General features: G+C 41.6%; 1 protein-coding gene across 6 annotated transcripts in view; it reads left to right on the top strand.

The window, feature by feature from the left end:
* SORCS1 (sortilin related VPS10 domain containing receptor 1) overlaps positions 1-14,536 on the top strand; it is a 468,902-nt gene that overhangs the window by 106,202 nt on the left and 348,164 nt on the right. The window contains exon 1 of one of the 6 annotated variants that reach the window (XM_072971846.1): positions 10,158-10,364. The exons of the other annotated variants lie outside the window; for them this stretch is intronic. Coding sequence (XP_072827947.1) covers positions 10,272-10,364 — 93 coding nt within the window. The 5' untranslated portion in view covers positions 10,158-10,271. Of the gene's footprint in view, positions 1-10,157; positions 10,365-14,536 lie in introns of those variants that run through there. 6 annotated transcript variants of the gene reach the window in all.

Below are 14,536 nucleotides of genomic sequence, written 5' to 3'. Positions count from 1 at the left end.
TTCAGTGTGATGGTCAGATGTTCATCTCTCTTTAGCGTAGGTTGCAGTGGTGGAAGATTGTCTGGTCTCTTTAAAAATTGATCAGCTGCTGAGATCTTAGGAGGTGGTTCATTGGTAGCTACTGAGTGGCAAAGGCATGCCTTGCCTCCCACCTGAACCCAGAGGAGAGCCAGAGAAGAGAGGAGGCTGCTTCCAACTACTCCGGAAAGGATGGGCTGAGCACAGTTATTCTGAGAACCAGGAAATAATCAGACCAGATAAATTTAAGATACTTTGGCTTATGCTTGAGAATATTAAAATATTCTTGGCACCTTTCAGTTTTAGGAGTGTCTGTGGAACAAGCAAGCAGCGTTATTACAGGGCCTGAATTTTCTGTCAGTTTATAAAGAGGCTTGGTATATATATTTTCTATCCTACACTTTTTGGATTACCTTCATGTTACTTAACTTCATTGGGTTTGGTAGTTTATTCATGTTTTGCTTTTGTAAATGAGTCCTTTTTATTTTGGCATAAATTTTTGTGGTATTTATTAGCATATTTTTGCATTCTGGACACAAAGCCTATCACGTGTTAACTTTGCTATTTTCTTCTGCTATCTTCAAAAGAAGAACCAGTCTCTGCTGACCTGTTGGCAGAGATTAGAAGGTAGAGTATAACACTGAGTATTATAAATATCTTAACTGATTCAGCCAATGGGAAGCCAACTCCCCTCCCGTAGATTGTGGATATTTAGTTAGATCATATTCGTATCCATATCATTTCTCATTTCTGATGAAAGTACTAACATTCATGGCCTTTGTTACACTTGCGGTGTGTCTCCCGCCCAGGGCAAATCTTAAATGTGTATTATTCCATTTAACCATTGAACCCTCAGCACCCCAGCGGGGGGTGTTGTACTTTCACCCCGATCCCCACTTTGCCAGTTAAAGGCAGACAGGTTTAAGTAGCTCACCTGGGACCACAGTTATCAAGCAGCTGATTCAGAGCAAACCAACACCCTCTCCCCGCTGTCTGACTCTGGGATTCATCTTACTATTTTGCTGTGTGCTTACTTTCCCTTCCCTGCTGTTTTTTTTCCCCCCTACACATTTTCTACAACTTTAGGAGAAATTTCTTTTCTTTTCTTTTTTATTTTTCCATTTAGAAAAGCTTATGGAGTCTCAATTTCATACCTTTAACAAATCTTCTTTTCCCTCTATAGCTTTGTTTGGTGACATTTGGCGTAAGTGGAGAAATGGACAAATATATAAAATGTCCTCCAAACAAAACATAGAAAGTTCCTTCTTGTAAAATTTTGTTTGGGACTTGGTTTTGCCTATTAGCCTTTCCAGCTGAAGCAATTGGGACTAATGATCCTTTTCTGGTGTTTACCTCAAAGGGATATTATAAGAATTGGATGAGTCGTTTGCAGGAATAACAATACAATATTCAATATTTTGAGAACAGCACCAAATTTCCCCATGATTTTGCCTGGAAATGATTTTATCTGAGAAAAACACTGGGTTTCCCTACTCCCACAGCTCATTTATAAAATATGCCAATATTTGTTCAAGCTTCTTTGGATCCAGAGGCCAGATAGAAATGCAAGCAGATTATGGTGGTTTAATTCTTACTGAGCTGCCACTAGAGCTGCCTGCCCTTAGACTTCTCCCCTCTCCCTCTCTCTAGGAACTGGCTTACAGTGTGTGCCCCTGCACATCACAGTTGGCTACGTAATTTGTGTCGCCATGGGGACGTATTACAATCTCTGAATCTATTAGGAGGCCAGCTTGCTTTCTTTTGCTTCTAATTGAAAACATAAATGATCAGATAGAGTACTAGCAAAAAATGGAGGCTTCTTTATAAATGGAACCCTGCACAATAAGGGAGGATGATGAGGACACCACTGAAATATTTTAGAACTTGAGGTTTTTTCACAGAGAGTTTTCCTTCGCTAAAATGAGAGTTGGCTGTTCTGAGTCTAGATATTTTCATAGGAAATATTCAGGAGACGCAAAAAAGAAAGAAGTGCCCCCTAAGGAAGCCCCTGAAGTCTTAGAGCTAGAGCTCTGGCCAGTTCTAACAGCTGTCGTTCTTGCTTGTGTTGAAATCTCCACTGTGAACAGTGTGGAATCAGCTCAGAGAGAAGCAATGCCTGTCTGGGCCAAGCAACGTACGTAGCTTGATGAGGTCACCTACCGGCTGGGAGGGCTGGAGAATTTAAGCTGCCTTGTTAAGTGTCAGTAACTGCCTCCTCAGCATTGTGTGTGTGTATTTGTGTGTGTGTGTTTGTATGTGAAGTATACTGGCACTGGTTCCTTATTTCTAACTCACAAATACTCCCTGTAATTGGTATCTAAAAGCAGACTTAAAATTTAGCATTTTTTATTACGAAAGTCTCAAACACCTTTTTTCTTCATCCTGGCTAAATTAAAAATAACAAACAAAATTTGCATCCAGGGAAGGCTATTAATGTCACTCTGTCCCTAGCAGGTATAACACTATGGCACAGTGTACATATGTAGACTTAGGACCCACACTGTCTGGGTTCAAATTCTGACTCTGCCACTTCTAATAAATACGACTCGAGTTATAAAAGGGGAATATTAATTATAATGTCGATTTCATAGGAATTTTATAAGAATTAAATGAAACCATTCAGATAAAGCACTTAGAGTATCAGAGTTTTAGAAGTGTTAGCCTTTTAACTGTTAGTCTATTCTAAAACATATTGTAGGTTTAATGATCCCCAGACGTGAAATAACTTTTATTGAGGTATGAGATTTACCATTGACAGATAAAAACAGTTTAGAGAAGGAAAATCCAGAATTATAGGTGTTGTTTGCAATCAGTCAATGAATCCTGAGCCTTGTCTGTGGAAAACCTCATTGGCATTAAGCAGTATACATAGCATCCTGATCAACTTTTAATATGTTATTTATGGTAAGTATGGTTTTCACACATCTACCAAAGCCTGGTTCTGCCGGTATGATGTTGGCCGAAGGGTAGGACTCTAGGTCCCTCGGTTCAGTTGGAGGTGCTTTTTTTTTTTTTTTAAATCAGCGGGAAGGGACATTCTTGGTGGGAAGGGAAGCACCTGATTCCCTACGCTTCCCCCCCAAAAAGTGTGCATAATGATAAGTGTGAAGATTTTTCTGCTGGAAAACTTCACCAAAGCAAGATACTCTAAGACACCTTACAATAACACTGGAACAAAACTGCCCTCAAAGAAGTAGGGAGCTGGGAGATCAGCTGCAGCAATGTCTCCATCTCATGTAGAGATTGATTGGGATTAAAAAGGTGGTGGTCAATATCCTAAGCTCTTTTTTTGATATTATAAATGCCCATTTGGAATTGTACCTATAATTGTATTCTTAATTATACAGAAGAGCTAAGTCATTCAGCTTTTGGTTGATACTCTTCTAACGTGATGAGGATAACACTGGTTATTTCAAAGTGATCCAGAGGTCAGGTTAGCATTTTTATATCTTTAATTAGTAAAAACAGGTAAATGCATAACTCACTATATATTTATTAAAAAGAAAAGCAAGTGAGACATAGTTTTTATGGGGAAAAAATGTGAGAGGATTTCTAGCAGAAAAAGGGATAAGGGGTCCATGTCCTAGTAATCCATCCCCATCAGAGACATATTTCTTCCATCTTTTAGGTTTTAGATGGAGCTGGAGAAAGGCTCAGTTTTCTCCATTAGAACTGTTAGTGTTGTTTCAAATTGAAGTATGAAGGAAGGACAGGTGGCAAGCTCCCAGATGCCTCTCACGCACACCTCCTCAAGCAGACTCTGGCCTCCTCACTCGGCTCATTTCTGATACTTCCGGAGTGTGGCCAATGGAGCTGACTTAACAGCCGTGAGTTTCCCTCCTGACCTCTCCCCACCATTTCTGTTGGTGAGATCTTCTTTGCTACACAATTGAATGAAGACCTAACCAGGGTGCTTCCAGATGTGAGCAAATAAGAGATTTTTCCTGTTGCACTGGCCTGTCTATCTCTGTTCTTTCCAAGCCGTCCTGTGGATATCTCTTTCCACATGCATTTATGATACTGATTAAGTTTCCCCAACCTACTACCGATGAACTAGGGGATTAGCTGGCTTGTAATTGTATCTCACTTCTCCCGGAGCATCAGGAGTGATTAATGTACCACATGCAGCTGCTTCCCCTAACTCTGTATGTAGTTCATTATCCGGGAGGTTCACCAGCTCCGGGCTCCCTCACTTCACATGGCTGACAAGTTCTCCTGGAAACAGAATACCCACATGTACTGTAGGCAACAGAACTCAGAAAATAAGGGAATAGGGGCGAGGATTTAAGAAAAGCAGCAAAAACTTAATAAACCTCAAGGAGGGAAGAACAACCAACAATACTCCAGATGCTCTCCTTATACTGTTAATGGGAATACTCAGTCTTTCTCACCTGTACTTTTTTTGATTGTAGAATGAGAGGTTCCTTACCTTTTTAATTGTTACATGATAGTTTATTAATTAACTGAAGCGAGAGCTTAGAAATTAGCCTTTACTTTTAGATGGCAGTGCTTTTGTTCAAGCTCTCCATCTTTACCTGTTGGCTGTAGTGACCACACACTTTGGATAGCCTGTGCTGTGCCCCAGATGGCAATCCAACCATCACCGTCTTGTAGCTGTGAGACTGGGGCTCAGCGGGAAATAAGCATTGGGATGGGTGTAATGCATGATACTGATTCTTTGAACCTTGCCTCCCTTTCAAAAGAAAGATGATGAGTTTGTTCTGCTGGCAGGTTATGGTGTGGACACATTTGGTAGTGACTGTGGCAAGAAACCCTTCCAGTGGTCAAGTTTTGCTTCTAGACTGATGGCTGCAGCAGTGAGTTGGAGGGTGTGATGCAGTCTTCAGTGTGCCGAGTGAGGAGGAGATGGGAGGGAGTTAAGTGTGTTATCCCAGCCTCGTCTGATGGCCTTTATCAGTGATCCTTTCAGGTGATAACAGCTCTGTTGTCACTTCCCTTTGGCATAGACATTGTGAGAAGCACCCAGTTCACAAGACCCCTCTTTTCTGGAGACATTGCCACATATCTGTGGGGCAATGAGGGGAGGATCCCAGCAGGCTTGTTTATAGTAAGTGACTTACTTCGAACTTACAGCTGGGTGAAATCAGTTAGATTTCCCACCCCGGGAAACTGGGACTGGGACTGAGGGAGAGCAGCTATTTCTGTAATTGCTGGAAACCCTGGTTGTTTTGAGGAGGACATATTTTACCCAGCATTTGGACTAAGGAGCAGAAGAGGGGGGGAAAAATAAGTGCAGATAAGCAGAGAGATCAAGAAAAGATAGACAATAGACAGGGAGTACTCTTGGGATCTTCATAGTTTTCATGCCTGATTTCAGCCCCAAGGTTTTCAATCCATGCCATGCCCTTTAAGCATATCATAACTTTCCCTTCATCTTCTCTTTCTTGCTAAATCTAGTTTCAGCTGTTAATTGTTGCAACTCCTAGAGTCCTTGCTGATAGACACATGTCTATGCATCATATGTGTATTTATGTGTCTGGAATGGATCTCTGGGTAGCAGGTGCACAGAGAAGCAGTGAGGCTCTGCTCTTGGGTCTGACGGTTAAAAGGTCATGAATGCTGCCTCTGTGTCCAGTGGGCTCTCCTTTCTGTCTCGTTGGCACCACCAGATTGTGCATATGCTTGAGATTCTGAACATAATAGAATAACATATGGGAAAGAACGATATATCAGGGATAGTTCAGATTTCTGACTTCGGAAAGCCGAAACACAGGGTCCTAAAACAGAAAAGTTGGGAAGGGGAACCCAAGGGAAGCAGAGTAGATACAGAGTTTAGTATGAAACACAGATATGCTTTTAAGTGTCAGAGGGAAGCCCAGAGAAGATGGGCTCTAGCCGTTAAAAATAATGGCTGAAAAGTCAGGACTCAGTGTAGATTGAGTGTCATTCACATTTTGAGGCTGTTAATGCAAAGTTCTTTCCTACCATTATCACAGAAACCTTCCAAAATAGTCTGCCATTTTCAATAAGGATGGAAATAAAGTCTTTCAAGGCAGTTTGCCAAATGACATTACTCTGCATCTCCAAGCCCTAGTCATTGATCATGTCCATAGTCATCTTAGGAATCAATTGCTTTCAGATTGCTAATTTGATGAGTATTATGGGCCATGGCTAGAAAAAATGCTTTGGAAATGGGAAAAAAATCTGAAAGAGTTTGGAAAGGATCACTGGAAAGTTACTTTTAATGGAACCAAATGAGGTAACTTATCCATAAATGAAAGAAGAAACTGTTGCTGATGCCTGATCATCCTCATGACCTCTAATCATTTCAAGGATTAGGGAGAGGAGAGTTTGTTCTGTCTGTATTTTCACACAGAGGTGGGAAAACTCTGACTTTCGGTGTGATTTCATCTGTTTCAGCATCTGCTTCAGCGTAGATGATGATGCTCTCTGTGAGCTAAGCTGTCCCATTCGGAAATACACCAGTTTCTGAGCAGTTTGATAACTGTGAGCCCCCGTTTATCCTTCTCATTGTTTCTCGAAGAGCAGCGATAAGACGGAGGAGGTTCTGAGATTCAGGTGAAAGGCACAAAGATTCTTGGAAGACTCAGGGCCCCCTGTGTATCTCCATGTTGTGACATTTCTCACTCCCGGTGTGTCTCTTCTTCTCTTTTTGTGCTTGTGATTTTGCGGTTTTTTTCCTCTCTAGTTGGTTACCAGCCAATCTTTCTCCTCTCTTGTGTCATTTTCCCCCCTTATATCCATTTCTCTTTCCCTATATTTTTTAAATCTTTTCAGTTTTAAACTCAGCATAATGTGCAAATGAGTTTTGCCTTTAAAATATAATGTTCATTGAGTAATATTCAATTTAAAATAATACTCATTGAGCAAAGTTTTGTTCCTTTTCAAAATCAAGTGAGTTGGGTCATGAATAAACTTTTTCCTCAGCCTTTCCGTATCCCTCCAAATGACAATAAAATACTAATTAAACTGGCTATTTCACTTCTGTGAAATTATATTTAAAAAGTCCTATTAATATATGTCTATACCTGTTATATTTGTGATTTCCCTTTGCATAGCAGAGCTCTGGGGTTGGAAAACAGACACATGAGGTAGGGCATAGATAAAAGCAAAGAGGATTTTTGAATTGTACAGATTTTGGATTTAGATGTTGTTCAATTACTTAGTAACAGTTGTTTGACCTCAAACAAGATATTTAACCCTGTTTTCTTGTCTGTTACCCAGGGGTCAATATAATGCCTACTTCGTGGTGCAGATAGGAGGGCGAAATACTGTGTGATGTAGGTGGAGGCTTAGCTTGGGTATGTAAGCATTCTCACTGAATGATTGCCATTGTTATTGATGTTATTATTAGATTTGTGTGAAGTCACCTGGTACTAAGTATTGAATGTGGGAACTAGCAGTCCGCCAACACGAGATGTTCTTATGACTCCAAGAAGTAAGTCTTTTTTTCAAGTGGAAAACGGTTGAGGTCATTTCAGAGTCTGTACATTCTTATATGCCATGGCGTTCCTCTCCGGACCTGCATAACCCTCCGGAGCTCACCCTTGGCACCTCTCTTTTCTTCTAGCTGCACTCCAAACACACCCTCCTTCTGTCAACTCTTCATTGCCACAATGTTCCTTCCCACCTTCAGAGATGTCACAAAGCTGTTCTCTCTGCCTAGAGTGCAGTTTGTTCTAACTCAATCTCTGTTACAAGGATAGATAAAGAGCCTACCTACCAACCTAGAACTTGGATAAGAGTGGGTTAGAGACAGAATGAAGTTGTATGTGTATGTATGCATACGCTTGCACACACATACAGTGGTGTGTGCTTGGATTTGACTGATGTCTGTTCCACACCCTTAATTCTAGTGTCTATGAAATCAAGGACCTGATCAATTTACCTCCACCCGTATCCACAATACCTAGTTCTGGCCTGACACAGCATTAGAGTTCAGTGAGTATTTATTGGGCTCATTGAATGTCCCATGGAGAATCTACACAATACACTTAAAATGGAGAGGCTCTCCTTTCAGTTCTGGGGTTTTGTTGGGAATAAGCGAGCTAACATTTACTGCATGTTTACAACATACTCTGGTTTGGAGGAATTGCAGGGAGAGGGACATGAAGACTGATGTTTGCAGAAGAATTTTTGAATAGTAGTATATGGCCAGGAGACTGAGTAGGTAGATTTAGTGGGACTAACATGACTAACATGCTCCCAAATTGATAAACCCATGCCCTTGACTAGTGGAAGAGAATATTGACTACAATGCAGATGTTTTATGGTACTCACCCAGTATTACAGAAAGATGCTAATTTGCCAGTGAATGACCCAAACATCCTCCTATAAAAACAAGCATAAACTCACATCGCATCAGGATATTTGCTTTCTTGGGTCGGGTATAGCTATTGATTGAAATCCTATATGAGAGCATCTAGCATGGGGTCTGTACATCCTGTGGGCTTAATACATATTAATCTCCCCATTAGAGGAAAGTTAAGAAAATTATAGTCCTTCATTTAGCATAGTATCTTAAACTGGGCTGACTTCTAGATGTGTTATCTAGGAACTGTGAGTGTTCTTTTTCTAGAATCGCAGATCATTGAGCCAGAAAGACTTTAGAGATTATCTAGTCCAACTGATTCATTTAAATGAGCAGAGAGAAGTGGTGAGAGGTTAAGTGACTTGGGGAAGGTCACACATCTGCTTCATTGATTTAGAAGTAAGCCAGTGTAATCTGTTAAGCCCCAGCAGTGAAAAGAAGGAGAGAGAAAGAGAGAGAAAATGAGAATTGCTTGGAGGTGAGAACCTTGGGGATACACCTGCAGGGTTAGCACATGACTACCGGAGTCTCCAGTCCTATTTCCCATAGTTGGTTGGTTGGCTGGTCTCTGTAACAGTGCTTAGTTGAGTTGTAAAGGGTTTCCTGAGGATTCAGCCAACAGAGCCAACCACTCGCACAAACCAAGTTTTGCTAATTTCTCTCAAGACAATTAATTAACAGTGGTACCTTCCCCTTAATGAGCACTTGCTAAGTCCCAGGTAATGCGTTAGAACCTTTACTCTCAGTGCTTCCCTTAGTTACCACAATGGCATGATGGTCTAGATGTTTTTACAGATAAGGAAACCAAGGCTCCAAGGAAATGAACACATGGCCAACATTACAGAAATAGGAAGTGGTGCAGGAGGAAGCCTAACACAGTTCTGTCTGAATAGCAACCATTTTCGGTCCCCTGTCTGCTAATTCACATGTAGAAAGGGAGGGGAATTCAACATTTAAGGATAGTCAGGTGAGAAAATGGTTAGTGCTGCCTTCTGATACAAATTTGGCCCTCCATACCTGTGGGATACGGAACCCATGGATACAGAGGGGGCCTGCTGTGAGGGACCTGCACATCCAAGCGTTTTGGTACCCTCAGAGGAAGCCCTTGAACCAATCCCTCACAGATGCCGAGGGGTGACTGACTGTATGTTAGCCTAAACCTTGGAATTTCTTTTGAACTAGCTGAGTAGTTTTACCAGGTGAAAATACAGTGGCCCCTGATCTACCAGGCAGGAGTCAGTTGATCTAGAATGCATCTCCCTCCCCATCAATAACTGGTTATTATTTCAACTTATGAGAGTTAAAATTAAAAAGAGAGAAGTTTATTTCATTCACCAAAACTCGCTTCGTTCTTTTATTCACTTACCAGATATAGTCTGAGAACTTATTTTGTACCAGACACCAGGTGGGGAGCTGAGGATTCAAATGAATAGGTCTCTGTTCTACCCATCAAAGTGTTCATAGTCTCACTGGGGCATGACATGCAGGCCAACGAATAATTGATGCAGTGAGTTGGATACCTTGACAGAAATCCTTTTGCCACCGAGCCAGCGTGTTGCATTTAGGTCTCAGATAATTCTGTATGTAAGGAGGTGAGGCTGGGTACCTTTCCCTGCAGCAGTGGGTGATGGAAACTTCTGCGGTGCCCTTGCCCAACCTGCTAATAAATCAGGCTGGATCCACTGTGGGGCTTTCTGTGGCTGTCCTTGAGGAAAGGTGTCATGCAGCTGCTCAGGGATGAGTGTAATGCTTTATGACTTCAGCACCTGAAGTCCTATCACACAGCAAGTTCCCTGGGGATGGTGATCATACAGAGCGAATATTGCTTAGCTGGTGATAATGTCACGCTGCCACGCTGAGTTACACGGATTGCCTGATTCCTGCAGCTAAAAAACTCCTGGCTGATTAATCCCGATGCCATGTAAATAGAGTCGGTGTCAAGGAGATCGTAAATGAGAAAATGGATGCTCGGATGGGGACATTAGTGAGGAATAGAAGAGCCACCATCACCCCGCTCATCCCTCAGTCAGCCCCTGACAACATCATTATCCAGGTGAGACGAGGCACATCACTCAGCCAGGTCCTGGAAGGCTTCCAGATCTTTCTTCCCGACCCCCACCCCCAGCCCTATTTTAAACAGTTAATATTTTACAAATCATGTCACTACGCTTTCTCCTGCTTGCCATGCCTCCAGGGAGGAGTTATGGGACCACCCCAGCATAAGAAAGCCTGATAGTCAAGCACCTTAATTACTAACCAGATAAATTGGGGCATGAGTTATTCATACTGTTAAAGGACTCATTAGAGAGTTCCTTTAAGAGATGCTCTCGCATTTGACTTACAGAAATTTAATTGCTCATATAAGCTAGATTTCAGGTCTGCTGACACTTAGCTCTTTAATTGGTTTATACCCAGGGACATGCATGTCCACCCACATCAATTATCTTGTATGTTTGGTAACTTTACTGCCAATGTGAGGGGTCGGGGGAGGTGTCTCATCACACTGGGCACTGTCTCCCACTGTCATGCTTGTGTTCCTCTTGTCTTGTTCTTTGGCCCTTCCCTTCCCGTCATTCTCTCTCTCTGGGGGGAAAAAAAGCTGCTTCAAGCTTTAATCCAGTCACCCCTTCCAAATAAGTCTGTTGCTCTTCCAAATAAATCCATCACTCTGCTCATCTGAAAAAAAAAATCATATTGTTAAAGAAATTCAGGTGAATAATGTTTTTCTCCATTTTGTTAAACTTTTCATTCACAAACATTCCATTGTGTCAGTGAAGTTTAAGTCAAACTCATTGGAAAGTCTGTAGAGATCTGGAGTCATGTATCCCTTATCCCTCACCATGATGCTGGAGATTGTCTTCTTAGTGGGTGCTCACATTCCTGTGGCAGATGGTGGATTGCTAGCTTGGCACCCATGGGGTCCTGGGTGGGAGATAGGAGAGCTTTTATGTTGTATGAAGAGCAGCGGGGGGACCTCTCAAGGCTGACGTTCAGTTGACTTTCCTCAGCCATTCCAGGGCTTATCTTTTCGGGCCAGGATTATTTCAGCAATCCCCTCACTGGTCCTCCCACTTCTAGGCTCTCGCTCTTGCTTACTGCTCTTGTCAGAGGCACCTTCCTGAGGGGCTGCTTTTATCCCGCCAGAGACTCCTGTGACTTTCTGCTGCCTGTGGAATTAAGTTCCAGATCCTCAGTCTGACATCTAGGGGCCTCCAGAAATTAACCTTCCCTTCCCTCTGACTGAGTTTATCTTCCTCGAATATGCCGTGGTTTTTAGATTCCCCCTTGGAGTCCCCTTAAGACACAGAAATTAACCATTTTGTTACACTCTGTAATCAATTGGTTTTGTTTTGGGTCTAGTTTCCAGTGTATCTAATTTTCTTCATCGTCTCTACATCCAAGTATACTAAGCATTGTAACATCGATCACACATTTCTTTCACACCTTATCCCCCAGATAGCTTCTGAGAATTTATTTCAACATTAAGCTTCCACTGTAATTTCAGTCACCTGATTCAATAGAGGGGCATATCCTTGAAGGCTCCCTGAGGTTACAAGTCTTCCCAAACGTCTTAGCCACCTATCTGGGGTCTGTTTGCGCCTCAAGAACTATTTATACACATGCTGGCATTTCTTGGGTTTGATTCCTTCTTTTTAGACAGACTTTGCCATGATGACAGTTGTAACTTGGGGTTTTAACTAGAATTTTCAAGTAGGGTGTTACATGTTTAGTTTTATTTGTAGCCTAACCATTCACAGACTTCTTAAAAATAAGGTTTAACATTTTTAATCCCTTTTGCTTCCTCTCTTTGCAAGTCATTTATAACAATAAGCCCCTTACTTTTTAGATTTTAGTTTCCTGACCCCTTACACAACATCTGACAAAAGTCATTTGACATAATTAATATTATTAGTAACACACTGTGCCTTGCATTGGGTAGTTCTGTGGGCATTATTCAGTGTTATAACTCTCCAATACTGAGAAGACTAACCCTCAGCTCCAAGCAGGCCAGTGAAATCTCTGCAGATTCTTCTAACAGAGAACATCCTTCTTCTTCCTTACCTATTCAGATCCTCCCAGAATATTCAATGATACTTAGAAATGACTATATTTTAAATATGGCAAATGTCTTGCAGTTATCATTCTTTCTAAGAGACCATGTCTTTTAAAGATGCACCTTGTGAGACAGTCACCAATGAAATGGTATGACTTACTGGACTTCCTTCAAAATAATCCAAAATGGAGGTGAGAGAGTGGGCAGGGGTACAAATAAAACAAGGTGGACCATGCATTTGTCAACCTAAATAAAGAGGTAAACTGAGGCAAGCTCAGTTACCAGACATTGAATCTATTTGGGAATAGCAGAGGAATTACATTTCAGGAAATGCATGATGTAGCAAGGTACAGGGAAGTCTGCCGAGGGTTTGGGGAGGCTGTGTTCATGGTCAGGTAGTGCAAAGACTGGGGGGTCTAGCTGGGGTCTAAGCAGTAAACTCACTGGCTTGAGGATGGGGAGGGATTCTTTGTGGATGTTCATTGGTCAGGAGATAGGTCTTGGTCTTCTGTAGGTCTGGCATTTATGGAAATCAGTCAGTTCTTAAGTTCTGTTCTTCTAAAGGGGCATATGTGAGATTCTCCATTTCATATCATCTGGTTCCACTTTAGGTTGAAAACCTTTCACAGTAATTGCTGAGCCTGGGTGATAGGTACTGTGTGCTAGTAAGCACTAGTATCATAATACTAATACCTCTCAAACCTTAATGCACATAAAGCACTTGAAGATCTTGTTAAAATGCAGATTGTAATTAGGGAAATCTGGGGCTGAGCATGGAATTCTGTACAGCTGACCCTCCTCCTTATATCTGTGGGTCCCACATCCTTGGGTTCAACCAACCAAGGATCAAAAATATTCAGAATAATTCTAAGAAGTCCCAAAATGCAAAATTTGAATTTGCCATGTCCTAGCAATTACTTATATAACATTTACATTGTCTTAGGTATTAGAAGTAATCTAGAGATTGTTTAAGGTATGTGGGAGGAAGTGCATAGGTTGTGCTCAGATACTACGCTATTTATATAAGGGACTGGAGCGTCTGCAGAGTTTGGTATCTACGGGGGCAGGGAGTCCTGGAACCAATCCCCTGTGGATACCAAGGGACCACTGTATTTCTAACAAACTTTCAGGTGACACCGATGTGGCTGAAACTTTGAGCGTACTTTTGCAAGCTTTGAGAAGCAAGGTGTTATAGTATTATCTTTTTATTTATAAATATTCAATGTTTTCCAGAACAACAAATTCCTTCCATTCTTCTTTGCGTAACTCAGGTTCCATGGCTTCCTTCAGGTCTCTTCCCATTATTTCAGGACAAATTGATTTCTCCATGTTTTAAGCTTCACTGGGCCCCCTGATCTCTATTATATATTGATATATAACCAAGTACTATCTTGAATTGTTAGTTTAAATTTATGTGTTGTTGTTCTGAGACTACAAAAATTCTCATGTTACAAGCTATGCCTTCTGTCTTTTGTACCATTATACCCCCAGCACATTTTTATATAGGGTTTGATTTGAATCAAGGTAGGGGGAGTAAATGTTGCCTAAATTCTGAAGTGCTAAAATGAATACACCATTTAAAATCTCCAGAAAGATAGTTTAGGGACAGAGAGTGGCAGAAAATGAAAGAAAAGTTCTTGTTAGCCTGAGAGGGAGAGCCCTTGATCATTTCAGTTTGAGGTAAGAAGGTCAGCACTTCCTGGAAACCATAGTATGGGGGTGCAAGATATCCGTGTGGTCTGCAGCTAATGATAACACTCAGTCAGTGGTGGCTGGAATTATATGCATCATCCGATACAATGCTCACAGTAACACTGCAGGTTGTTATTCTTACCTATGTTTTCCTAAATGCAGACTTCACTCTGAACTGGAGAGGCCACTTAACCTTCCTGAATCTGAGCCACATCAGGGTTCAAACCCAGATCTCTGACCCTGGAACCCAAATCCTTTATTATTAATTAGGGTCTCACTCTACTGAAAAGTGTCTCAAGTGTGGGCTGCTGAACTCAAGGGAGGGCTACCTGGAGTGTTTCTGCTCCTGTCTCCCCATACCCTCACTTAGAATGTTAAGAGTAGGACCCAGAAATGGACATTTTATGAAGTTATTCAGGTGGGTTTGGGTACCCTTAAGTCTGAACTACTGCTGTATTGTTGTTCTGAATGATTGAGTT

Source organism: Vicugna pacos, chromosome 11 (genome assembly GCF_048564905.1).
Source record: "Vicugna pacos chromosome 11, VicPac4, whole genome shotgun sequence".
Taxonomy (NCBI): domain Eukaryota; kingdom Metazoa; phylum Chordata; class Mammalia; order Artiodactyla; family Camelidae; genus Vicugna; species Vicugna pacos.
The sequence above is the reverse complement of the archived record's forward strand: the minus strand, read 5'-3'. Positions and strand labels throughout refer to the sequence as shown.